Source organism: Pholis gunnellus (assembly GCF_910591455.1).
Source record: "Pholis gunnellus genome assembly, chromosome: 21".
Classification (NCBI taxonomy): Eukaryota; Metazoa; Chordata; class Actinopteri; order Perciformes; family Pholidae; genus Pholis; species Pholis gunnellus.
This window is the reverse complement of record NC_136548.1, coordinates 14,716,330-14,743,765: the sequence shown is the minus strand read 5'-3', so window position 1 is coordinate 14,743,765 and position 27,436 is coordinate 14,716,330. Positions and strand designations below refer to the sequence as shown.

The window sequence follows — 27,436 nt, the reverse complement described above, 5'->3', positions numbered from 1 at the left end:
CTGTCCATGCCGTTTTCCCTGTCTACGTATTCACACGTGCAGCATTATTGATAAAGTTATTGTTTTGCAAGTCACAGTTCAGTCTTAAGTGTTGTCTGTGAAGTCTAGATTCAAGTCCTCAAGTCATTATGAGGCAATGGCAAAATTAAAAGAGCAACTGCACCTAGACTATTAATATTCTATAAGAGAAGAGATGCAACCTCTATATCTTAGAAAAACAGTTTATCATCCCCAAGTGGGAGACATGGGAAGTGAAAGGGATGTTTAAGTTTGTCCATAAGCCAAAAACACACACTGGATTATTGAGAAGAAAAAATACTGTTATTGATGATATTGTTTTCATACATCAATGTCTGTATGTTTGACTGTGAGTAGGTGCATTTAGTGACATTCATCAGCTGCTAAATTGTGTGCATAGCCAAAATCTAAGTAATTAACCTGCAGCAAACAAAATGAAATTCATCAATGATTAATCGGGCAGCTGACAGAGAAAGTGTGTTTGTGAGAGATAGAGGGGGAGAGAAGGAGATGCTTGTGGCATCAGGTTTTTGCAAAGCTCAACACTATTTCAACCAGGATTGGATCGGTGTGTGTGTGTGTGTCTCTCTCTCTTGCTCTCTCTCTCTCCCCCCCTCTCTCTCCCCCTCTCTCTCTCTCTCTGTGTGTGTGTGTGAAGCGTTTATAGTGCCGCACCCTGTCCTCTGTGCGTAAAACCTCCCACGTACACCATCATCACACAGCGCGTTTCATTCTTCCAGCATCTCGGGACGAGCGGAGGATAACGGTTCACCTCGCGGACAGGTTGGGCACAGAGATGGGAGCGGAGCGGCGGCTTTTCTGCCTATGACACGGACGCACCGGGAGGGAAGGATGGCTCTAACCAGCCGGGAAATGTTGTGCTTGATCGGAACCGCCTGCCTCTGGCTGCCGTTGTTGGCGGAGGTACGTATACTCCTGTCTGGTGATGATGGTTATGTTGATGATGATTATGATGATAGGGTTGATTTTGCAATGTGGCCTGATTTTTATTTTATTTTACCTTTTTTTTCTTGACCCATGTCCCGTGACAGCCACGCTTTGGTGACCTGAGCTGCATTTGTCATACAACCTAATTTGGGTCGATAATTAGATTAATAGGATTGATAAGCGGAATTCAGGGCAATGCATCCAACATATTTAAGACGATAAAACCCCCAGTGATTCATTTCGGGGTGCGTTTCCAACAAAGCAGGTGCAGGTCGGGGCGTTAAAAGAGCACCAAACACCTCTAAATCTGTCTTTTAGCCAATTAATGGCGCATTCAAAGCGCATTGTACTATTAAGAGGGTACACACGCACGCACGCACGCGCGAACACACACACACACACACACGCGGTCATGCACGGTCTCAATCACAACCCCTCCACCCTCCTCCTCCTCCTCCTTCAGCCCCCTCGGCGGGATATCATGAGAGGAACCCGGTGGCTCCTCTGCCAACGCGGCGTGGTGGGAATGAACCCCGTTGAAGCTTGTCACAGCAGATCAGTCTGCTCAGACATGTTGGAGCCCGAAATAAGTGAAGCAGGTGTTGTCAGGTGTGGGTCAGAGCACCCAGAGCCACAGCTGGTCAGGTTCAATCATTTATATGATCAAATTGTTTAAAAGTTCTTCGTATTCCAGTCGCAAAACAATAAATGAATGCTAAATCAACCATTAATAATCAAATTCATTCATTTTCTTTTTTCTTGTGTTGTTCTAAGTGTGTGCTGTGCTATTATAATGTGCAGCATATGCGCTGTATAGAAGTGATTAGTGGAGTATGTGCAGGATTTAATTAGACCCCCTTACACTGGAAGCAGCCGTGCATGTAGCACAAATAGCACACTGCAGATGAGTTTCAGTTTTTTCATTTCAACTTCATTAGACAAATCTTTTCATCAGGAGAAGACTGAATGCAGAAATAGGCTACATAACATTGCAACAAAACATCAAAGATGTTCACAAGTAAACGGAAAGGAAACCAAACCGTGGAAATCCACCAATGGCCAGCAGTCCTCTGCAAACTGCAAACTCTGCTTTGCTCTGAATCATCTACATCACTTTATTTTCATATAGATCAAAAGTCTGAAGATAGCTTCATGTTGAAGCAGTAAGTATAGTTGTAAGATGAAGTTGCCCTCAATGGCCGGATCTACTATCAAGGGGTCCTGGGGTCCCACTCAGGGCCCCGCATGCCAATGTACATGTGCAAGGTAAGCATCTAAATAAATGGGAACAAATAGGTTTAAACCAACCAGTCCTTCAAATTAAATTCCTTCTTCCTTTGTGGCCGTCATAGTGACAGCAGGACTTTGTCATTGGACATAAACAAATGCTGTTTTGGTGCACTTGTTGGAAAGAATGATGCTGTCCTTCATCTTGGGAAGACAATCTTGTATAAATACCAGCCCACCATCATAGAGCACCTTCTGTATCTGCTGTATTTGTCTTTACAACTCCACCAACCCTGTCTCCTAGAACATTGTATAGGTTGTGAAGCTAACATGATAGATTAGATGGCAGGAAACCTCAACTTAAAGCACTTTACCTTTTGCAAATAGCGGTGCTACAGGTTTGGATTCCTTTCAGGTTGAATCCAGGCGTGGTGCCCAAATCATGGAAGACAAAAATCATCTGAAGACAAACACCTCACCAGAAACAACCAGCCAGGGCAACACCGTTTTTATCATTTAGCACTAAAAGGTTGGACCATAAACATCAGTTTTCTGTTCTGCAGAAACACATTTTCCCTCAGAGCAGAAAGGGACTCTTGCTTCTTCATTTCTTCCCCTCTACCTTTACAGTCCCGGCTCTAGTGTGTGTTTGTGCGTATTAGCATGGCCAAGCACTGGACGCAGCTGTGAGGGAGTCATAACTGATTACCGCTGTAATCGAGCCGTGTGATTGATATGAACGGAGATATCAGCACCCATGTTCGCTACCACAGGTCACCTGTTCCCGCTGTAATGTCATTAGGCTGAGCGGAGAGACTTCTGGGAGAGGCGTTTGCAAAGTGTGTTTCATACGTGTGTGTGTTTGTGTGGGTTGTCGGTTGTCTGAAGAGCAAAACTAACCTGTGTGAAGGTGAAATGTGTCGTATTTCTCTGCTCTCTCAGCAGCAGCACTGTGTGTGTGTGTGTGTGTCCTCTCCTCTTCTGCAAGGTGCCCCACTGTTATGTAGTGGTGTGACCTGATTTCTGAAAATGAAACCGACATTCTTCTGTCAGATATTATCAGATACTGTCTAGTACTATTAGTGTGTCTGTGTGTGTGTGTGTGTGTGTGTGTGTGTGTGTGTGTGTGTGTGTGTGTGTGTGCTTACACTGTACGCTACGCTCTCACACCTGGGTGGCTTGTATTTTTTAACTCTGACTGGTGCTCCCTGCTGTTAATGAATAAACTCATTCACAAATGCAAGTACATTGTGAAAACACTCCTCGGTGTACAGCCTTTTCTCCGTTCTCTGGTTTCTGGTATTAGAGTAAGTAGGAGCATGTTTGCCGAGGCTGAAGCACAATCCTGTAATAGAAAATGTCAGTGACAGTTTTACTGTACTGTTTAAGAATGAGTTGGATTCATCCTTTAAGTGGCCATTTAAATCTATCGCCTCCACGCAGAGAGCCGTCCAATTTGTGCATGTTCATCTAAATTTGGTTGCGGTTACACAATGCCCTCAGCAGAAAGAGCGACGACAGCTCCGCTCATTTGTTATCAAACACTTGAAATGACGCAGACAAAGGCAGCTGGTGGATGTAAGAAGAATCACTGGTTTCTGTCAGGAGCGAAGGTGGAGGTGCTGGAATGTTGCAGAGCTGCAAAAACCTGTTCGACCGGATTGGTGTACGAAGTGTCACTATCATCGTTGGGTTCTTTTAATCTTAACCCTTTAGTGACCTAAATCTAGACAACCTGTAACCATAGAGGAGGCAGAGCAGGGGACGCTCAGATGGGATTTTTTTCGAGGGCAAAATACAAACTGTTCTGTCAATTAGTTTTGTTGTTAATACAAAATATGCCATGCCCACAGCAAGAATTTGACAACCAGTAACAGAAAAAACTAAAAAACAGTGTGGAATATATTTAAAAAAGGTTTTATTTTGGACAAACATTTGCATCATGAATTGCATTTGTCACAAATATTGAGGCCTATTTCTCTGCATAAATGAATAACTTCATGTTCTGGGGCCCAGTGCCTTGTTTTTCCACCAAGGTTTCTGAGATAATCTGCTAATTAAAAGGATCAGAAAACATAACCTCCTGACCTCCACAGTCTGTCTTGTTGTTGGTCTGCATTTGTTTCAATAACATCATGCCTTTTGGGGCTGAATTCTGACATTGTCACCTGACATCCTGGTCTTCTGTTTAACTTGCTGCATCTGTCTTCCCGTCTGCAGGTGGTGGCTGAGGACAGTTACTTAAACGAGGTGCAGAACTCAGGTGAGTGGGAGATGATACTCCGAACACAGCACTCTCATCCTGTCTGTAGTCTTAGCTACAAATCAAGTGTCCCTCCATCCAGCCTCTCCTCCTACACCATCTCTACCATTCTCTACTGTGTTTCTTTCCCCCTGCAGTTTAACCCACATTCTGACTCACGCTCTCATGAAACCCCTCTGATGACGCCTCTTCTCCGCTCTCTTTATCCACCCGCCTCAGCCCTGCTCCCACACTATATCTTTTTTACCTCTCCTCCTCCCTGCGGCCTGCGCCCCTCTGCATTTAATTTCCCTCTTTTCTCCTCTTTCCCTCCATCCCTGAGAGGAGTGGAGGCCATGTTGGAGGGGGTGGGGCGAGGAACTCCTCCTTCTCTGGCTCGTTTCCATCACAGAAATATCCGTGCTTTTACAGCCCGTGCACACATTGACAAAAATAATGACAAACACACCTCTCAGCTACCTGCCAAACCGGCTAGTTCATGTGGAAACCACCTGGATAGCAAGTACGAAAAGAAAATTCAGCAAATGTTGCACAAGATGCTTCTCTGATGCAACGTTTGCCTCCAGCTCTCCTTTGTTGCACAATATTGTAATAAAAAAAAACAGGTTAGACGTTGAGAAACAGAGCGGCCATTTTCCCATATTTGTTAAAATGTGTGTGTGTTTTTTCCACACATCACCCACCCCCCATACAGCCAGCCTCCGAGTGTGAACCGTGTCAAATACTCATTGTGGCCGGGAAATGGATTATGGGTAGCAGGGAGACTGAGTGTTCCCATGGCGATGGGCAGAGTACCGTTGTCGTGGCAATGCGGAGGGTGTTAGCGGCGAGCGTTGTGTGTGTGTGTGTGTGTGTGTGTGTGTGTGGTTGTGAACACTGCGGGTGTTGAGATGAATAAAAGGGCATGAATGAGGCATACATGGCGAGGGAGGAGGTGAAAGTAGTTAAGAGAATTTAAAGGTGCAGTGATGATAAATATCAAAACAAAGAGAGACGTTTGTTTAAATGTCATTCTTTCCCTCAGAATACATTTTTACTTTATTAAAATGCAATCAAGCTGACTGCCGAGTGTTATTGCCATTACAGATGAAATGCAGCTTTAACATTTTTTAACAACAGTGACAAGACACACGTTATCATAAAAATTAAATCAGCATAAAAGCTCACAGAGCACAAGGGTTTTTGTCCCAGTAAGTCATGACAGTGAGCCCGCATCAATAACAGCAGATCCATGAAACTGAAGCAGCTGAATAGAATTCAGCCGTTGTTCATTTTCAGTATTTTTCAGCTGTGACACGTCATGATGTCCTTTGTGAGAAAAGGCTGTTATGAGCTGTTACATGGCCCACTTCCAAACACTGAACCCAGAGTTAATGTCACCTTCGTCATCAGTGACTGAATGTAGGAGCTGAAATAAAAAGTTAAAAAAAACACTTTTTCAAGCAAAAATGTCAAACGTTTGCTTGTTCCAGCTTCTCAAATGTGATTATTTGATATCATAGATTTTGGACTGCTGATCGGAAGAATATTTTCTGTCACTTTAGAGTCAAAATTATTATTAAAGTCAGCAACACATGTGTATTTATACTTACAAGGGGGAAAAGTGTTGAATTAAGATGCATGTTGGTGAATTTTTATTATGTATTGTACAAGTTTTGATGCTTAAGAATCCACCAGAAAGCTCCAGAAATAGATTTCTTATAAAACATTCTACCCATAAATTAATTATAATTTTTCCTCTGTATTTTCTGCAACCACTCCAAACATAAACACCACCACCTATAGAAGTTTCTCTACTAATGTCTCCTTTCATGCATTTACTTCTCCTGCACTTGATTCATTAATTCTTTAATATTCACTCTGCTCTGTTTTTTTGACAAAAACCTTTATTGCAGTCAAACACATCCTTTGCATTTTAGTGACTATCACGAATCACAGGTTCTCCGACACTTGCATTCACTTGGTACGACCTACAGGAACGATTACCATGGGACCCAAGTTTGAACCGAATTCATTATTACAGGGGTTAAAGTACGGATGCAGTTCTTCAGTAAAGACACACTTAGGAAACGAGTAAATGAGAGTTGCGGTCTGTACGTCGTAGAAAGCGATTTGCCCTCTGTCATAATCCACAAACACGCCGACCCGCTCCACTCTCCCGAAGTTTACTGGCACGTTTGGAGAAGTGAAGGTTTCGAACTTATCCTTTATGAACCGGATGGCCCACAGTCCACAGTGAGGACTTGGAACAAGCACCTCCCTCCTCTGAATAGACGCCTTGGCCACGCCCAGACTCCATTCAGTCTTTCCTCCCACGAACACCTCGAAGTAAAACCGACGTGACGAGAAGCCTCTCTTTCCCAGAACAGCAAGCTTTTTAACAAACCTTTTTGGGTTCTGGTTCTTTTTTTTTGTTTTTGTACCTGAACTCCCAAATCTCACCTGTTTCCTGTCATCAGATAAGATGAGCCAAGTGTGAGCTGTATCAGGATCGAGCACAACGTCCACTTCATACTGTCGGATACATCTCAGCGTAGCATCGTTAGACACGTCTGTGCCGTCAGTGACGTTTTGTACTTCTGTGCTCATTTCATTCAGCAACTTTCGCAGTTGAGGGACTGTTTTGCCCAAAGATCTTTGTATGTGGAGTATCTCCACTTGTCCATTAAACCTGATTGTGTTTAAGTCCATTGTGTGTGGTAGGATGGGTGGGTTTGGGGAGCTTTGAAGGAAAGAAAGCGGGTCTTCAGTCTGTTTCAGCTCCCTCAGCTTCCCCGTTGTCTTCTGCAGCTCGGCGATCTCTCGCCTAATACCGCTAATGAACCCAGCTGCTTGGTCTTCTGCCGCTTTTTGCTTCTCCTCGATCACCTTCACAACCTCCGTCTGGCTCTTCTGGATCTCAGAGACCAGTGTAGTCAAGTCCTGCACGCTGTTCGCTATCACATCTTTAGTTTCTGTCTTGCTTTGTTCCACTGACAAAATCACTTCTAGAACTTTCTGCAGCCTTTCTTGGATCATCTGCTGAACTTTGGCCTCAGTGTCCCCCAGCAGAGCCATCTTGTCTTCGTACAAACGCTGCACAGAAACAACGTCATGGTTCACGTGGCGTAGAGGGGCGCAGACGTCACACAGCAAAACCCCGTCGTTCCTGCAGATCAACGTCAGGAGTCTGTGGTGCTCCTTGCAGATCTTGCCCTCCAGGCTCGCCACGGGCTCAACCAGTGTGTGTCTCTTCAGGCCTGCAGCTCTGTGATGAGGCTCTAGATGGACGTCGCAGTAGGAAGTCACACACTCCAGACAGGATCTGACAGCCTCTCGCTGGGCGTCAGTACAGATGTCACACAGCACCGCTCCACTACAAGGAGCCTGCTGTTGGTCCGGGCTACAGTTTTGAGAGTCGGTCACTTGAAGCGACACGAACTGCAATGCGAGCTGTGAGATGAAAGTGTTGACCTTAAGGTCCGGCCTCCTTTGAAAACTCTCCTTACAGACCGGACACTGGCTGACTGGGATGCTGTTCCAGTAGGACGTGATACAGGACATGCAGAAGTTGTGTCCGCATGGTGTGGAAACTGGCCGAGTGAACACATCCAGGCAGATGGGACAAAGAAGCTGGTCCTCAGATAGAAGACTGTTGCTGGAGGCCATTTCTGAAAAACTAAAAAACAAAGAAAAATATAAAAAATATAATGGTAATACAGCAGTGGCGGGCCGTGCATTTTATACCTGGGCCTTCTGTGCTGTCCTACTGAGCTACGGTTATTTGTTTCTAGGGCTGTAACAATACATGTGTTCGTATTAAACCGTTCGGTACGAGGCTTACGAACCGAACAATACGTTTGAATAATACTCAATAATAATACTGCATTTGGAAAATGCAGAAGCTTAAATTGTGGGAAATATAATGCTTTCAGTGGACTGCGCTCACGTAACAGACAACGGCTACCTGAGTACCACTGGCACGTCAAAGGATACACCCAACATGTCAAACTAAAGATCTGATTGGTTGAAGACTCTGACAATCAACAATATCGTACCCATATACTTTAATCTGCAAAGTCTACCGAGAGGACCTCGGGCCTCTCTCCTTACATAGAGAAATAGGGGCTGAATCTGATTGGATGAAAGCTCTACTGAAAGCAAACTGTGCTGGAAGCAGCGCTGCAGGCTGGAAGCAGAGCAACAGAGGAAGACAGGAACTGTGCAATGAGAAAATAAGCTAATGGGAAAAAAAATTATAATACATGTAGTGTATTTGTAAAAAAATATTAAATGATGAAAAAGCTATAACTTTGTGATTCTGTTTCGGCCAGCAGAGAAGGCTTAGCTGGCCCTGACGGCCCACCACTGTGTTACAGTATACCGCGTTATTAAATGGGATGGTTATCATACCGTATACATTTGCTTATCTATAGTAGTTAAAAAAACCTGACATCACAGAGTTTGTGTGCGAGTTAAAGGCGGACATGTTCAGTCTGTCTGTGCTGTCGCACAACTACAGTTAATGTTCAATTGTTAAAAATCACAAGGCATTATTTAAAAAGGTTACAACTGATGTTATTTTTAATCCAACAGTTTATTCAACATGCCATAGTGCTGCTAACATGCTTATGTTAACTTCCATGTTTTGCCCTCAATCATTTGATTATTGTAATAATAATTATAATGGTACAGTGAAAATCTCATACTGTTACATCCAAATCAGAGTTTGCCCAGTTGTCATTAAATTGAAGATGTTGAAATGTACATTTAAAGTTAAGTGGCTCCACTTTGTCTTCTGTGAATATCTGATTCACTGAACGTCTTTCTTTGGGTGTTAAACTGCTCATCGACACAAAACTACTTGGGCTTTAGGAATTTTTCACATTTTTCTTATATTCTATGAACCGAATGATTAATAATTAATTGAGGAAATAACTGTCAGATTAATCAGTCTGAAAATAATGGTTAGTTGCGGCCCTAAATGCATTTCTTATCCCACACTACTCTTTTGAAAAATGTAAAACCTGCATTGTTTCCCTGTTTGCGGTCAGCTATTTAAAAATGAATGTAGTACACACCTCCAAGAGCAACATGAGTCATCAAACATATTTTAACAGAAACCAGAGAAGGATTTTGAAAAACAACTGTATTTGTCACATAACAACAGGACTACTTTATATCAAAGTGCAAAGCCGATGAAGACCATGAAATATGTAAGATTACTAAATGGAGCTCATGTTTAGATTATTTCTCCAACAAGACAACAAATCTTTTAAATTATCCTCGACAAAGCAGCATTTCCCAACCAAACTGCTCTAAAAACAAAACTACAACATCCAAACAACATAGATTTCACTTCTTCTGTGTTTATAATGAAAGTGTGGCTCAGTAATGTACTTACGTCTGTTGCTGTTGGTCTGTAAAGGACAAATGATGATGACAGAGATGCTGGTTGTTTAACAGGAAATAATCTTGCTTTTAGTTTCTTCCTGTATCATGTTTCTTAAAGAGACAGACACCTTTGTTGGTTGTCTTTTAAGTCGGAGGCTTTTTTAAGATTTGGATACAGTGAGGGCAGATTTTGGTTCCGATGGTTCTGTATTATTTGTTGTTTGAGGATAGATTTCTGTTTTAGCTCAGTACATTTCTACCGTACAAAGAAAACCAATTATACAAATAATAACTTAAAATAACATTATGCAATGCTTTTTAACTTTATTACATTTTCATCAAGCTGGCAAGTAAACTTTTATTACCAATACAGATCATACAGCTTTAAAAATAGTTTTATTTACATTGACGAGACACACGCTTTGTGTTAACATAAAAACAAAATCACCAGAACTCTGAAACGTAAGCAGCTGCATGGAGCTCGGCCATCATATATTTACAACTGTGTTATTACTGTGACATGTCAAAAGCTCTGTTAGGAGCTTCTGCGTGGTTCTTCTTCCAAACACAAGACCCTCACAGATCTAAAGCCTCCAACATAAGAGCCTGAATGTTGGAGCTGAAAACACTTTGTGAGGAATGCAATTTAGCACTTTGTGAAATCACAGAAATATTGATGTTTTAATTGATTGTTTCACTTTTCAAGCAAAAAACACTTGCTTGCTGCAGCTGCTCAAATCTTAGGATTTGCTGCTCATTAGTGAAGACATGAGCGCAGATAGATTTTGACAACATATTAGCTCATCTTTTTTTAAAGACTTATGCTCAGCCGTCCACTAGAGAGCTCTGGAACTTGATTTGTTTAACCACATTGTGCCTGAAGATGAAGTCATATTGTTCCTTTAATCAAATAGTGATAATCTGCACATTTAGCGTTCCCCTCTACCAGTCTCTCCTTTCTGCATTTACATCACTTGCAACTGAATCACTACGTATTTAATTATCTATTAAGTTAGCTCTTCTGGTTTATTTCCCTCTACTTGATATTGTATTAAAAATAATTAACAAAGGTAATGATGCGTTTGTTTTTCTATATATAGTCACAGTTTGGCTCTAAGGCACACTGAGACTCAATAGAGACAGAAATCAGCAAAGGAAGATGGTTAAATCCTCCTTAAACGCTTTACATATTTAATGATTATAAAAAGCTGCTTTACCAAAAACTATTTCTTGCAATTAAACACATCAGTTGCATTTTAGTAAATAACCCACAAATTACCCCGTACGACCTACAGGAACAATTACCATGGGACCCAAGTTTGACCCGTATTCATTATCACAGGGGTTGAAGTACGGATACAGTTCTTCAGTGAAGACACACCCAGTAAACGAGTAAATGAGAGTTGCGGTCTGGACGTCGTAGAAAGAGATTTGTCCTCCGTCATAATCCACAAACACGCCGACCCGCTCCACTCTCCCGAAGTGTACCAGCACGTTTGGAGAACTGAAGGTTTCAAACTTATCCTTTATGAACCAGATGGCCCACAGTCCAGAGTGAGGACTTCTAACAAGCGCCGTCCTCTGAATAGACGCCTTGGCCACGCCCAGACTCCATTCAGTCTTTCCTCCCACGAACACCTCGAAGTAAAACCGACGTGACGAGAAGCCTCTCTGTCCCAGAACTGCGAGATGTGCTGTAAACATAATCGGTGTCAGGTTTGCCATTGGACGTAAACTCATCCCGAGTCTCACCTGTTTCCTGTCATCAGATAAGATGAGCAGAGGGTAAGCTGTATCGGGATCGAGCACAACGTCCACTTCATACTGCTGGATGCACCTCAGCGTAGCATCGTTAGACACGTCAGAGACGTTTTGTACTTCTGTGCTCATTTTATTCAGCATCATTCGCAGTTGAGAGACTGCTTTGCTAAAAGATCTTTGTATGTGGAGTATCTCAACTTGTCCATTAAACCCGATTGTGTTCAAGTCCATCGTGTGTGGTAGGATGGGTGGGTTTGGGGAGTTCTGGAGGAAAGAAAGCGGGTCTTCAGTCTGTTTCAGCTCCCTCAGCTTCATCCTTGTCTCCTGCAGCTCGGTGATCTCTCTCTCCATATCGCTAATGAACCCAGCTGCTTGGTCTTCTGCCGCTTTTTGCTTCTCCTCGATCACCTTCACTAGCTCCGTCTGGATCTCAGAGATCAGCGCCGTCAAGTCCTGCACGCTGTTCGCGATCACATCTTTGGTTTCTGTCTTGCTTTGTTCCACTGTCACTTTCATGTCTCGGACCTTCTGCAACCTTTCATGGATCATCTGCTGCACTTTGGCCTCAGTGTCCCCCAGCAGAGCCTTCATCTCTTTGTGCTGGCGCTGCACAGAAACAACGTCATGGTTCACGTGGCGTAAACCTGCGCAGACGTCACACAGCAAAACCCCGTCGTTCCTGCAGATCAACGTCAGGAGCCTGTGGTGCTCCTTGCAGATCTTGTCCTCCAGGCTCGCCACGGGCTCAACCAGTGTGTGTCTCTTCAGGCCTGCAGCTCTGTGATGAGGCTCGAGATGGACGTCGCAGTAAGAAGTCAAACACTCCAGACAGGATCTGACAGCCTCTCGCTGGGCGTCAGTGCAGATGTCACACAGCACCGCTCCACCAGAGCGAGCCTGCTGTTGGCCCGGGCTCCAGATGTGAGCGTCGGTCACTTGAAGCGACATGAACTGCAATGCGAGCTGTGAGATGAAAGTGTTGACCTTAAGGTCCGGCCTCCTTTGAAAACTCTCCTTACAGACCGGACACTGGCTGACTGGGATGCCGTTCCAGTAGGACGTGATACAGGACATGCAGAAGTTGTGTCCGCATGGTGTGGAAACTGGCCGAGTGAACACATCCAGGCAGATGGGACAAAGAAGCTGGTCCTCAGATAGAAGACTGTTGCTGGAGGCCATTTCTGAAAAACAAACAAACTGTAACATTAAGGCATGGAGTTTGACCAGTTGTTATGAAATTGAAGATGGTCAAATATACGTTTTTTTTCTGTACCCTGTGAAGTTTATCTCCAAACCAAGTTTACGTTTAGTGTTTTTCTTAAATGCATTTGAAGCTGAAACAATAGTCCAAGAAATGACAGAAAATGAATCAGCAACTATTTTGATAATTTTATATTTTTTAGCAAAAACAGTACAAGTTCACCGGTTCCACAAACTGAATGTCTTTGGATTGCGGACTGCTGGTCGAACCAAAAACAACATTTTTCATTCTTTTCTGATATTTTATAGAAGTGAAAATACTCTAAACTCATTTCCCATCTCAAAGCATTTGCAACACCAATTTTTCATGGATGAAACCTGCATTGTTTACATCCGTGTTTACCAGTTTGCAGCCCTCTGTGGGCGCATTGTTCACTGTTCTTGGCGTGTTACCACCACCACCACCAATAGTGTGAAACCGCATCAACACCAGGTGTGTGCTTGTGTGCATGCACGAGATACAAAAACAAAACAGGGACCGCCTCATCCAAACATTCCACGTCAGCTTGCACGCTGAGCTGCAAAGTTAATTCTTGACTTTAAAAACAGCAGTCGAAAAAAGCACTTAAAGGCCACTCAGAGCAAAATCATACATTTCTATGTCAAATGGGAACAAACTCAATCTGCCGATGAAGACCATGTGATCGGAAAGATTACTAAAGGGACCTCGTGTTGACATTATTTCTCCAACATTGTGCACGCGAAAGCAGCATTTCCCAACAAAACTGCTCTAAAAACAGGGCGTGGGACAAAACTACAACACACACACGACACACATTTCCCTTCTTATGTGTTCATAGTAAACGTGTGTTTCAGTAATGTACTTACGTCTGTTGCTGTTGGTCTGTAAAGGAGAAGTAATGACGACGGAGATCCTGGTTGTTTCCCAGGAAGGACCGTTGCTTTCAGTTTCCTCCTGTGTCATGTTTCTTAAAGAGACAGGCACATTTTATTTTAGGCTTTTTGAGGTTTGGATACCAGTGAGGGCTGATTTTGGGTCCAATGTCTGAGTGTGCTCTGTATTATTTATTATTTGAGGATAGATTTCTGTTTTAGTTCAGTACATTTCTGCCTGATTGATTTCCTGTTTCTCTGACTCTCTGCTTCCTCTTTCTGCTCTTCTTCTTATCTTCCTCCAAATTGGACCGTGTGTGTGTGTGTGTGTGTGTGTGTGTGTGTGTGTGGGGGGGGGGGTGTGTCTGACTGTAATTTAGTTTGTGCTTCTGTCCCGGGCACTATGCAGTAAATCTGTGAGTGTGTGTGTGTGTGTGTGTGTGTTGGGCATGAGGGTTGCACCGTGTAGATAATGTTCCAGGACGGCCAGGCTGTGTGTGTGTGTTGAAGAGATAAGACTGTTGCTGGTTGCTGAAGCACCTCCGCCATTAATCATAGTTTAGTAGCTGTTTGGCCTTAAAAACCCTTAAAGCTTTAGTGTGTGCAGAGAAAGACTGAAATCCTTCAGAGAGTAGAGGTGACAAATACTCCACCTCAAGCAAAAATACACCAACATTTGGAAAGAAAGTAAACAAGACAATAAAGCAGGATGCAAGAAAATAAAAAACAAATGACGGAATGATTAAAGAATAGCTGGAAGAAAAGATGGAAGCAATAAGAAAGATGAGGAGAAAGAGAAAAATGAACAAATATTAAACAACTAAATAGTGAACTGGTGACATTTTTGTGATCATGTTTTTAACGATCTTAAAAACTGTTGAATGGATTTAGTGTTCCCAGAGGATGAATCCTATAAAGACTTTGGTGATTCCCTGATGTTTCCTTTAGTGCTGTCGGCAGGTATTTTTGACTTTTATTGAAATATCTCAACAATTACAGGATGGATTTCCATAAAATTGGGTGCATAATTTACATAGTCAAAGCGTCCTGACAAAGGTTCTCCATCCAATCTGCCATCCTGGTTCAATGGATCTGTTCACTACCCCGGCGTGCCTTTATGTGTACCACTCTGCATGTTAAATCCTATAATTCCTTTTCATTAATGCTGGAGGCAGGTCTTTGTCTTTGTTGGGCCGCAGTATGTAACCTGCACTATATTTTGTGGCCTAATTTTGCTTCACTTTGACGTCAGCGGTTTTCCTTCACTCACACATTCCTCCTTCTCAGAGAAGATTACTGGAAGTGTGTGATCACCTCCATGTTGCGTAAGGGGCTGCTTTAAGGTTCTCCCCGGTCCAACGTGGATCAGCGGGGGTAAATGCATTAGGAAGGATCCCCAGCATGTGAGAATCATCCATGTAAGCCTTTATGCTCAGATAAAATACAGACACGGGGATAATGTGACTTGAATAAGAGCAATTCCACTCCTCTTGCCTCTCACTTCTCCCAAACTTTCCCCCGCCTTTTATTCACACTGTCCTCTCTGACCCAAATCCTCCTTTCATCCAAAACATCTCATTCTCCCATCTTCCTCAACATGGACTCACTCTCGCCCCCCGCCCTCCTTCTCTTTTGTGCAGTGCCTCTGACCTGCTCTGAGGGATTCACAGAGTTGGGATACTACAACGGCACCGTGTCTCAGACGGACTCTGGCGCCCCCTGTCTGAAGTGGACCGAGTTCCCAGACTACGTCATGCAGTACCCTGGCCGAGGGCTGGGCGACCACAGCTACTGCAGGAACCCAGACCGAGAGTCCAACCCCTGGTGTTTCTTCAGACAGAACTCTGGAGCCATCGGATGGGCCTACTGCGACTGCCACCAGGGTACGGCCACAGACCGCCAGCAATACGCTTTGATTTCACTTCTTTAAGTCAAAGTTACAGTGCTTTACGATTTAGAATAAAAGACGCAGATAAACAACAAAAGGCATTATTAAAGAACAATAAAATGTAGAAAAAATGCAGTGGTTTTCCTTAAATAAATCTAATTCTACTCTACCAGTTCAACCACTTTAATTTCTATCAAACATTTCCAATATTGGGGAAATTAGTTTAAACACCAAAAAACAATACAAATATTATTTCATTATATTATTTGTGTATTTTTTTCTAGTTCTTGTCTAATCTTCTGCTGTCCTCTGAAATAGACACTATAAAACACTATAAAGGAGGAATATCAATCTTTGGTTCATCTGCCCAAAACTTGTAGACACATTATGCAAATTCTGACCAAGTGAACGCTGCTTTTCTTCAAGCCAAATATTTTGGGAATCACTGGTTTATAAAATGTCTGAACATTTGGAAAATGCTGGTCACAATTTATCAAGAGACGTCTGCAAATTCATTGCAACCATTCTTAACCCAAAGACATTCAATTTACAACGATATACAACAGTGTATTCATGCTTGATGAATACCTTAAAGGTGCACTAATCAATAATATAAGATTAAATGACTGCACTGTACTGTGGGAGGGATTGTTGTCAAAGCCATAGAGGCATATCACAATAAAATCATTTTAGGTTCTCTGGCAAACAAACGCTGCTCTTCTCAGCCTCGTTTCCAGCAGCAGGCAGCTGTTTTCAGCGAAGAAACAAAAACAGACAAACCTACAAAAACACTGAACACTTCCTGCTCTGCGGCAAATAGCAGACGGACAACGGTAGCGACTAGTGAACATATAGTGAATGAAGGATTTATCATCTACAGAGCCAGAGATTTCCTTCAGGAGTTAATGTAGGTCAAAGCAAAGCTAAAAGAAGAGTGAGTACTGGACTGAGTTTCTCAGCGTCATAACAGCTTGATTAAAGATGTCACGTTGTGTTTACAGCTTGTTCTGCAGCCCCAAAGTGACCCAAAAAAAACAATTAATAGATTATGAACGTGTGAAACTGCTGGTGAATAGTTTATCGTACGCTGCTTGTTGATTCTTAAACCATCTCGTCTCTTTCTGGGCTTCTTTCTTCAGGTGCAGCGCGTCTGGTGGGCAGCTCGACCTCCGGCAGCGGGCGTGTTGAGGTGTATCTGAACGGGCAGTGGGGGGCGGTGTGTGACTCCCACTGGTCCGACAGAGACGCCAGTGTGATCTGTAGGCAGCTGGGCCTCGGGTACGAGAAGGAGACCCCAAAAAAAACCCCCTCCTCCTCATTCACAATCAGTTTCACCACTTTTGATGCATTTGTTCTTGTTCCTATTTTTAACAGTGACATCGGCGCGGCGTTGCAGCAGTCTCAGTTCGGCTCCGGCTCCGGCCTCTTCCACTACGAGCGCCTGGGTTGCCGCGGGGACGAGAACACCGTCAGTAAATGCCAGAGCCGGACCTTCGTCACCGGCGACTGTAGCCATGGAAACGAGGCAGCGGTGGTGTGTGCGCCACCAGAAGGTCAGTGTGACAGCCACGGTGTGATGGCAGCCGCACCTGAATATCACACCTGAGAGACGCCATACTGTGCAGTAATATGTGATGCTCTCTTACGTCATTATATATAAATAATTACAGTCACGCTAATAAAGGTTGTTTGAGCTATTTTATATTCCTTCGCCCTCTCTCAGGCAGCGGACCTCCGCTGCGATTGGTCGGAGGCGAGGAAGACTTCGAAGGTCGAGTGGAGGTGTTTCACGCAGGAAGGTGGGGCTCCGTCTGTGACGACCAGTGGGACGACAGAGACGCTGAGGTGGTGTGCAGACAGCTGGGTTTCGGGTACGTATAGCCTACACATCAGGGGTGTTTCACACCTTCACACCAAGTCACAGATATGTGTAAACACATCCCTCACCAGCAGCCCTGAACTACGGGGTTCATACATTAAATCACACTTAAAACTGAGGAGGGTACTTTGCATTAAAGCCGACAATGTGTTAATCCATCGCACACTACTTTCTGTAGCCCATAGGCTCACACTAAAGAAGTGTCCGTTTAGTTTTGTTTAGTATTGTATTTTATGTTATAGTTGACTAAAAGTCTGGGCATTTTAGTCTTGTTAACTTTGCCTTAAATACCTAAGTTACTCTGAGTCCTCCTGATTGTGCTCAATGTGTGCTGATGGTGTGCACACGGAACTGCTGCATTTAAAAAAAAAACATTATCTATAGTTTAATATCAAAATAAAAGTAATATCCTAAAATAGCTGAGCACTGTAGTTTTTAGCAAATCAAATATGAGCAAATCAAATCAAATGCATTGATTTGGGACTATTTTAAGCTGCGGATTAATACACATTTTGGTGTACGTGGGATTGACTCAAAACAAACTGCAGTGGCCAGTTTCATTGTGATGAAGAAACATGTCATCCAGTGCAATGTGGTGACTCATCGATGTGTTTTTAATAGTTTCTGGACAACAATGGAGCTCTGCGGCACAGAGGAATAGGCTTTGACTACACAGATAATATCTGTTACTCAGTCGGTTTGAGTCTTTTGATGAGATGTGATAACCATAAAACGTACAGAATATCACTTCTTGTTTTACTGACATATCTACGAGGACTTGAGTTGTGCTTCAGGAAGGGAACCAGCAGATTTTATTTGCCAAGCCCGACAGCGAAGGCAGAAGGTTTTGATTAAGACAGAGCGGTGAAATAACCTGTCATTTTGTAACGGAATGAAATATTTAACCACTGCAGCTGTATCTTTGGTGTCTTATAAACTCACGAGGGTCGGGCACGTTATGTCCATGACACGAAAATGAATAAATCAGTCATTCATGTGCTGTAGATGGTTGCTAATTGAAGCCTGCATTTTATGTAAGATATGATTTTTGTATAAATCTACCTTCAAAAATCTGTGTTTGCATATTTGCCAAAGTGGCATGAGGAACTTTAGAGGTAAATAAGTCCGTTTTATTGTCCTCTTTCACTGGCCGTCAGTATAGAAAACCTTATTAAAGCTCAACCACAGGTGGAGTGCAGAGAGCAAGAGAGCAGAGCAGGAAAGTGATCGAGCCTTGGACTGACCAACAGTTTGCTTTCTTAGATAGAGAAGAGGAGCTTCCAAGAGCTGCCACTCTCCATAAAAGCCTTATAAGAAATGATATTGACAGGCACGTCTGTTCAAGTAGATTATGTTTGAATTCTTGCAGGTGTCTCCCTCCTCTCACACACACACACACACACACACACACACACACACACACACACACACACACACACACACACACACACAGTGTGTTTCCCCTGCAGAGGAGATGTAACATCCCAGACAACGTTCAGTGTCAAACGAATGATGCCGTTGTAGCTGTGAAGAGAAATAACTCCTTCCATGTGCAACATTAGGTTGCATTTCATCTCCTCTAACGCAGTGGGACATCTCACCATCTGCGTTTGTGCCTCTGAATAATGGATGTTTTGATGCTGATGCGCAGGTTCTCACACAGCTGCACATGGGCACTGATGTGTTTTCACACTTAAAGACAAAATGAAGTGATTTGTTTTTTTCCCACCTGGATAGTTTTATTTTCCTGCAATAGGTATGTGTGTCAACCATTTACACACTTTAAACGTTCTCGTATTTTTGCCAACTGACATCCTCGTCCTACTATGATATTGTTCTACTTGCTTCTACACGAGCTCACAGTAACATCTGGTTTATATGGTTGGTGTTAGCTAGTTACCCCACATCTCATTTTACTGGATAGTTATGCCCCTGAGTTAAAGATGGTGACATATTTGAACACATTACATTATTTTTTTTTGGTCAGTAAAGTTTGATTCAGGAGCAGCAAAGCACACAGACACACAGAACTGCCTGTTGTAGCATTTCAGCATCAATAAATAATCACCACTTACACATCCTTGTGGGATGTTCATTCATTATTTATTTGGATGATTTGATTTATTTTGGATCTTTTAGAGTGTTTTTCTTTTGTAAGAACTGGGCAACAGTCAGTGGTATAGAATATAAACTATAGAACCAATATGCACCTGAGACGGTTTATAGTTTGTAGCCATGCTGATGTTGTGGCTCGATGGGCGGCAGTGTCATTTTGGTCCAGACTGAAATATCTCAACTTCTTTTAAACGTATTACTCATGGAATGGTCGACAGACATTCACGATTCCCGAACAGTGTATTCTTAAGGCTCCGGTGATCCTCTGACTCTTCCTCTGGCACCACCATGAGGTTGACATTTATGTTTGAAGTGAAATATCTTCGAAAACTATCAGAGGGGATTACCGCGAAATGTCATCCAGATGTTCATGTTCCCCTCAGGATGACAGGCAACAAATGAAGCCATCATCAGGCCAAAATGTGAAGAAAAAAACCCGGTGCATATCTGTGTTGCAGGGGTGTGGCGAAGGCCTGGTCGTGGGCTCACTTTGGTCAGGGTTCAGGCCCGATCCTGTTGGATGCGGTGAAGTGCACAGGAAACGAGCTCTTTCTGGAGCAGTGTCCCCATGGAGACTGGGAGCAGCACAACTGTGACCACATGGAGGATGCTGGGGTCTCCTGCAGCCCTTACACAGGTACATGTACAGCACACACACACACACACACAGTTTACTGTCCACACACTGATGGGCTTCAAGCTGCTATTTATAGCCGCTGGACATCAATAAATCATTACTGCATGAAGCAGCAACATCCTCTTAGTGACAAGCAGGATCTATGGGAACTGAGGAGTAACATATCTACTGGCATAAAATAACAGCTACGATTCATCAAAGTAATAGAAGATTAGTAATGAATGCACATCTATACATTAGTGTTTGCATCTATAAAAGTGTAACGTTGCTTCAGGTTTGCTTAAAGGATTTTCTGTGAAGTCAAGTATATCAGACTTCAATATTTACATCTTTATAAAAGCCACAATATAAACCTGTTTCAGATGGTGTGGTGCGTCTGGTTGGAGGAGACAGTCCCTGGGAGGGTCGGGTGGAGGTTCTCCACAACGGTGACTGGGGGACGGTGTGTGACGACCGCTGGACCCAGCAGCATGCAGAGGTGGTCTGCAGACAGCTGGGCTACAGGTATGGAAACACTTGAGGAGATGTACAACGATTAAACACACATTCATCTTTTTTATCTGAAAAAGGGAAAACTGAAGAGGCATATTTTTTGGACTTGGTGTCCACATCACAAACAGGGTACGAACCTTCACCTCTTCTCCACCTTCAGGGGTCACGCTGAGGTTGTATCGGACGGGATGTTCGGCGAGGGCATCGGTCTGATCCTCCTGGACGACGTCCACTGTGAGGGATCTGAGACCTCCCTGCTGGACTGTCCGCACGGGATCTGGGGCCGCACCGACTGCTCACACAGTGAGGACGTTGGCGTTCGCTGCAGGAGACAATCCGGCCAAGAAACCAATGAAGTGCCGGTGATCGCACCTTCCACGGGTAAGACACGAGATCAGGATTAAGGCCGGCATGCATCCATTTTTGAAATAGGGTGCGAACTGGGCTAATTCACCCTTTTCATTTTTCTGTATTGTACTTTCATTTTGTTTGTTTTTGACCGAGTTTTTTTTTTTTTATTTGCAAATAATTATAAGACAAAAAGGAGGGATGGGAGAAACAACAGGATGATTGCACTGCACTGCAGACGTTTGGTGGCAATTCATATTGTATGAAAAGGGCAAGCTGTCCCCGTAGAGTGCTGGTCTCATGCCAGGCCGTGAGCGGTTTACTTTACTTTATTAAACCCTTGCGGAAATTGCCTCACACTTCAACGTCAGACAAAGTTCTACTCAAATTGATAATAAGCATGCAAAAGATGTTTCTATCTAATCTATGAAAAAAATGAAACCGGTTCTGTCTCCTCTTGTGGCGCTGTATCATTACCTCAGTGTGAAAACATCAGTGCTTCTCTCAGTCCAAAGAGTTTAAATGCCACATGTTGACAGCAGAGAGAATAAAGAGGTGTTTACTGGGCCTCCTGTAGACACACAGTCCATTAGAATGAGAATAGAGGCTGAATAAAGAGGCGCCATGGCTGCAGATGACATTTAACACCATCAGTGGACATATCTCTCTCTCTCTCTCTCTCTGTGTGCGTGTAGACTGGAGTATGTAGGTGCACAGACATGAATATGAATGAGGGATGTGTGCGTTTCTCTCCCGTCAGGTCCCCTGGTGCGTCTTGTGGGCGGCAGCAGCAGAAAGGAGGGTCGAGTCGAGGTGTATCTCCATGGTGACTGGGGAAGTATTTGTGACTCAGGCTGGAACGACCTGAACGCAGCCGTGGTGTGCAGACAGCTTGGACACAGGTTAATATTTATACGTATGAAAAGGGACAGACAAATGAAGGTTGTTCTTTTTAATTACACCAACAAAAAAACACATTTCTCCCTCCTCAGCGCTGGAGCGGTGGCAGCCGGAGGGTTCGGTCAGGGGAAAGGGCCCATCCACCTGGACCAGGTGAGGTGCACAGGGAAGGAGGAGTTCCTGGGAGAGTGTCCGTCTCTCGGTCAGAGCGTCCGGGGCTGCAGACGCAGGGTGGACGCAGGAGTGAGGTGTGACGTCGCGCCACGCGAGTCAGCGGTCCAGGCCAAGCCTCAAGACCTGAGCTGTGGGCTGAGGAAGCTGGTGGAGGAGGAGGGCAAGAGGAGGAACCAGGGCGAGGAAAACATGCTCAGGTAGCATTAAGGACCTTATTTGGGATTAGCTATATTCAGCTTTGAATATGCATATTTTGAAAGCTGTTATCTTTCCAAATACTTGGAGTCGAGCGGGTCGTCCCTGGTTTAAAATCCTCTTGTGCACAGAGTTGAAAGTGTTCTAAATTTCCGGCGGCCGTTTCTTTCAAAATAAACAAAAGAAGAATGTATAGTCAGCATAAGCAGCTACACAATAGTTGATGTGGCTGATGAGTTGACAGAAAGAGCACCCTGCCTTCAGAAAAGAAAAGAAAGGAGTGTTGATTGAGATCTCTTCCTGTTCTCTGTCAGCACCACGTGGCCGTGGCAGGTGTCAGTGTGGCTTCAGTCTGAAGAAGAACATGGCGGTCCTCTCTGTAGCGGCACTCTGATCAGCCCCTGCTGGGCCCTGACATCCGCCTACTGCGTCAGCAGGTAAGTCTTCCTCTGAACTACAAATCGATTCCACCGAACACCGTGAAGTGTGAAATCCACCTTACGCTTCTTCTCGCCCTCCTTCCTGCAGGTTTGGCAGCGACCCGTCCAGGTTCGTGGTGCGTGTCGGGGCTTCGGCGCAGACTCTCACCCCGGAGCAGGTGGTGGTTCACAGGAAGTTCAAGGGTCAGAGCGGCGGTCACGACCTGGCTCTGTTGAAGCTGCCCAGCACCAAGGGCCACTGTCTGACCTTTGACCCCGACACCAACGCAGCGTGCCTTCCTGGTGCGGACGCGACATCGGGAGGGGCTACTCCGTCCTCTTGCATTGTCATGGTCACTGCTGGCTGGACAGGCCCAGGTGTGTGTTTTCCACTGGAGTTTACCTCAATAATGTCTCTTTAAACATCAAACAATACACAGATTCTATCTAAAATTAGTTTTTTGAAGATTAGCATCGTCATTGTTAGCAGTCGGCGGTTTGTGACGAGCGAACAGCCGCCTTAAAAGAGTCTTTTGGTCCTGCAGTTTATTTTCTAACTACAAAACCAAGACGAAACTCAGAGAACACGTTGCAATCACAAATCTGTCTGCTACTTTAGCACCACGGACAGCTCCATGGATTAATCAGCACACAGCACAGTAAGGCTGCTGATATTTCAGAGATTCTAACTTGCACAAACCTCAGATCAAGTATCAATGAGTCAGGCAGACTAGACTAACAACCCCTCTGCTCCTGCACTCTCTCTGCTACTAGAGGATGGAGAGGGAGAAAGGCAGGTTAACAAAGAGCATGCATTTTGATCATTTAGCTAACATAAGGGATGGTATCCTCCCTTTAATCGCCTACTGATTGTAAGCATGCTGACGTTAGCATTTCGCTCAGAGCCTCACTGTGTCTAAGTAGAGCTGAAGGCTGTAGACTTTTAGTCTTGTTGCTTGATACAATGCCATGAAATCAGTAGCCAAACACCATTTAGTCAATCAATTGTTGTCGATTGTCACCATCTCGTCCATCCTCTCTCGCAGACTCAGTTCTTGCATCCTGGGTCCCTCTGATGTCCTCATGGCAATGTAAGAAGCGCTACGGCGACAGCTTCTCCAGCCACGGCACCCTGTGCGCTGGCAGCCCTCCAGACACCAGCCTCCTCCACGACGACAGCTGTCAGGGCAACTCTGGAGGCGGGCTGGTGTGTCAGGGGGAGTCGGGTCGGTGGGTCCTCACCGGGGTCGTCGCCGGAGGCTACGGCTGCGATGGCCCCTCGTCTCCCGCGCTCTACACCCGAGTCAGCCGCTTCAGGAGCTGGATCGAGGAAGTCATCAACGCACGGGCACATCCGGAGGAACCGAAGGAACCGAACGCACACACGGACACGCAAGAAGATCTGACACGTGTTGACAATGACCTAACACACACACACGGCGAGGGCAAGGAGGAATACTTCCACGTGCACGGCAAGCTCAAACACACACACAATCAGCAGGAAACAAATGAAATCAATGATCTTAAACAGAAACACAGTCATCATTCACACACCAACCCGCACGCTAACACACATGCCCATCACGTAGGGGATGTCGACACAAACACACAATTTCTGGTCTGATTGAGGCCGCGCCATTGGCTTACCATCTGTGCCATGTGACCCCCTGAGGAGGAGGAAGAGAGGGTTTTAAAAGGAAGACAAAAGTAAACTTTAAAAGAAAAGAAAGATGCTCCTAACTTAGGTCAGCACAAACGGCCGTCTCCGCTCATTTCAAATCTGAACTCAGTGTTGTGTTTGCGGTTGCTCATCGTCGGACGAGTACAGCAGCGTGGGCAGACCTTCCCGAAGCTGCCAGGATGGCAGAGTGTGTGGGTGAGTTGTGGTGCTTTACGTGCGAGTTACAGCCTGTTGAGAAGAAGAGCGGTGACTGATGGGGTCGGCAACGTTTAGGTTGAGCCTGGCATGCTGATCGGGGCCTTTCACTGAATATCTGAATATCAAAAAAAAATAAAAAATCAGCATGGCATGTATTTTAAGGAGAATAGTGTTAAAAAAAATATTCTGGGGATATTTCTAAGATGTTCACACAAGAATCTATGCTAAAAGTTCACCCATTAATGTGTGTCTTCTGTGTGTTTAATAATACAAATCATCAAACTAACCGCCAGAACATCTAGAATACAGGCTGGCTGTATGTCATCTTTGTCACGCCAAGATTATTAACTTAGATTAACCCCAAACTCCTGCATCAGATGTCACAATTCAGATGTTCCAACAGGGCTCGTCTCTTCAGGCTGTTGTCTTATACGTTTACTGGTGAAAGTGCTGTTTAGACCTATGATTAAGCTATTTTACTGAGGACCATACCGGTTATTCTTCATGTTTTAGTGTATTTATTCCCATTACCGATGATGTATACGCTACTGCCGACTGTTTTTAATCAAAATGTTAATTCAATTTGTTAAAGTGCAGAACCTACAACCGGGCTTTCAATCTATAGTATAACGTGTATCGTTTTCATTACAAAAAGCTTTAAAATGTTTATTAATGGTTAATAAATAGTTTACTATTAACTTTATAACTATCAGTTATAAGTGTTTAGTAAGAGCAGCTTTTGAGTTGCCAGGCTTTTCATTAACATTCACAAACTTCTGCTTTTGGCTTGTTTGAAAGAAGTTATTAATGACTTATTAACATTAATAATAGCAGGATTGATATTAAGAACACACTGAATAATAATGACTCGCCAACCAGATAAAACCAGCAAACCGAAAAGCATTAATTTATGAAGTCATTACTTCAATTTATATAATCTCTTTATAAAGGAGGTCTTATTAGAAAGTAGCAGCGTTCAACACGTGTAGAGAGCGTAACGCATCAAACCCCCTTTAATTTAATCTTCTCAAAACTATTCCCTGACTTTCCAGGAAACTGTTGGTTTCCATTGATTTCACAGGACTCCTGAAACTTGAATCTATCACAATAAATGTTTAAATCAGCATATTGTTGAGAGCATTCTTCCTCAGATCAATTAACCTGCGTCACCTCACAACAATACTGGAGAAAAACATCCTGCCGACGCGATGAACCACACGACTCAAGCAAGAGTCTGCTAATTGATTTCTAGTCCAGAGTGAAAGCTACGGAAACAGCGGCTGCCTGGAAAAACACTGAAACAGGAAAATATGATTTCATCAGCAGTTATATTAAGTGTAGATCATTTGTTTAGGGGCTAAAACTTGCAAAAAACATCGGTATGGTCCTTTTAAACTGTACAGAATAATTCTCTCCTTTTTTCAAAGCCATTGCAAGCTGACCGTCGGGTGGTAACATATCTTTTTGTACTGATTCCAGCAGATGGCTCTAGATAGATAGACGGATAGATAGATAGCTACTGTTCCTGACATTAGATAGTGTGTGTTAGACTGACTTAGATAGCCCAAACTCTTGAAGTTTAAATGTTGTCTGTTCTGTTATATTCTAAGCAGATGTGTGCGATCCAACCAGAAGATGGCGACATTGTTCTATTTTCACAGGGCTCGTTGGATAACGCGGCCCTGATGGTTCTTTTTATACTGTTGCTGTACGGACTTGACTTGTGCTTTTATGTGCTGTGAACCATTGTGTCGTGAAGCATCTCTGTAACCTGCAACTGCTGTTTCCCCCCCCCCCCCAATAAGGACCTGTCCCCGAAGCCTGTTGTTATAATCCTGTACATTAACTCAACCCTTTCACGACTTCCTCCCTTCCTGAGAATCGATGTTTGATCATGCCGATCCTGTAGGTTAATGTAAATACTGTGTGTTTGTGGCTGGACGATGAGGGAGCAGCGTAAAGTGTTCAAGGCCTACTTTACCCGTGTTGAACTAGTTCCTTTGTGTAATAATGTGCTGAATCATGGTTGAGTATTAAACGATATACATGAGAACAAGCCCTCAGTGTCGGTGTGGTCTATCTCGTCTTTCTCATTGAATAATAACCTTGAATTAACTCTGTTGTCTTGGTTTGATAATCACCATATTAGGATGATTATGTAATATGCAAAGAGTTAGCTGTGCGCCATCGTTCCACACTCAAAATACATGGATTGTGTAACTAAAAAGATTGCTTACAAAAAGATGTATTGCCTTTATGTAAATCTGCTTAGCGGTTGCTCTCAGTCACTCATGAGGCATGTTAATCTTTTCTTTTGTGTGGTTCCCTTCTGAAAACACGGGGATCAGAGGAAACCCCTGCTGCAGCGGATTGGCTCATTTTTATAGAAAACTGTACAATAAGTGATTTGTAACGAGCATTAATGACTCTGCTTTAGGGACATGGCTAAATGTTTAGCAATCTAATAGAAAATATGTTGAAGGTAAGACGGGCTGCAGTTATTTGAATAATGAAATACAAGTACGTAAATGTACTTTGTATTATTAGTAAACGTACAAGGGACGCACACTTATTACCATGATTACTTTTTCGACATGCTATACAATGACTTTTTCATGACATACTATAAGATGACTTTTTCATAATACATTACATTACATACTATATTAGGATCATGATTTTGTTTTCATACTAAACTCAGACTTTTTCTCTTTTTTCGACATACTATGAATTGTTTTTTTACTCTTTTTGACACACTATAGTATGACAATTTTCGACATACTATACTATGACTTTTTTCGAAATGCTATACTACAATGTTAGACA

At 43.6% G+C, this 27,436-nt stretch overlaps 3 protein-coding genes across 4 annotated transcripts; 1 reads left to right on the top strand and 2 right to left on the bottom strand.

The window, feature by feature from the left end:
• Nucleotides 1–843: 843 nt before the first annotated feature.
• LOC306713280 (neurotrypsin-like) lies at nt 844–24,355 on the top strand (the record flags this gene model as incomplete). The annotated part of the gene is made up of 13 exons (XM_079182933.1): nt 844–942; nt 4,414–4,456; nt 15,325–15,567; nt 16,712–16,850; nt 16,947–17,129; nt 17,300–17,443; nt 20,025–20,203; nt 20,566–20,707; nt 20,856–21,076; nt 21,804–22,314; nt 22,627–22,749; nt 22,841–23,109; nt 23,778–24,355. 13 exons carry the CDS (start codon nt 844–846, stop codon nt 24,353–24,355), a joined length of 2,874 nt encoding a protein of 957 aa, XP_079039059.1.
• On the bottom strand, nt 5,522–9,869 carry LOC306713181 (E3 ubiquitin-protein ligase TRIM21-like). 2 transcript variants are annotated; one of them, XR_013767584.1, is made up of 3 exons: nt 9,840–9,869; nt 6,308–8,114; nt 5,522–6,238 (listed from the first exon to the last, which is right to left on the bottom strand). XR_013767584.1 is itself a non-coding variant. In XM_079182821.1 (2 exons), the coding sequence occupies exon 2, from the start codon at nt 8,102–8,104 to the stop codon at nt 6,413–6,415; it is 1,692 nt and encodes a 563-aa protein (XP_079038947.1). In that variant the 5' UTR covers nt 8,105–8,114; nt 9,840–9,869; the 3' UTR covers nt 5,522–6,412. The 2 variants fall into 2 exon arrangements, 1 of the variants encoding a protein (XP_079038947.1); XM_079182821.1 differs by having other exon boundaries at nt 5,522–8,114.
• On the bottom strand, nt 9,481–13,724 carry LOC306713182 (E3 ubiquitin-protein ligase TRIM21-like). The gene is made up of 2 exons (XM_079182822.1): nt 13,679–13,724; nt 9,481–12,771 (listed from the first exon to the last, which is right to left on the bottom strand). The coding sequence occupies exon 2, from the start codon at nt 12,767–12,769 to the stop codon at nt 11,105–11,107; it is 1,665 nt and encodes a 554-aa protein (XP_079038948.1). The 5' UTR covers nt 12,770–12,771; nt 13,679–13,724; the 3' UTR covers nt 9,481–11,104.
• Nucleotides 24,356–27,436: the final 3,081 nt, after the last annotated feature.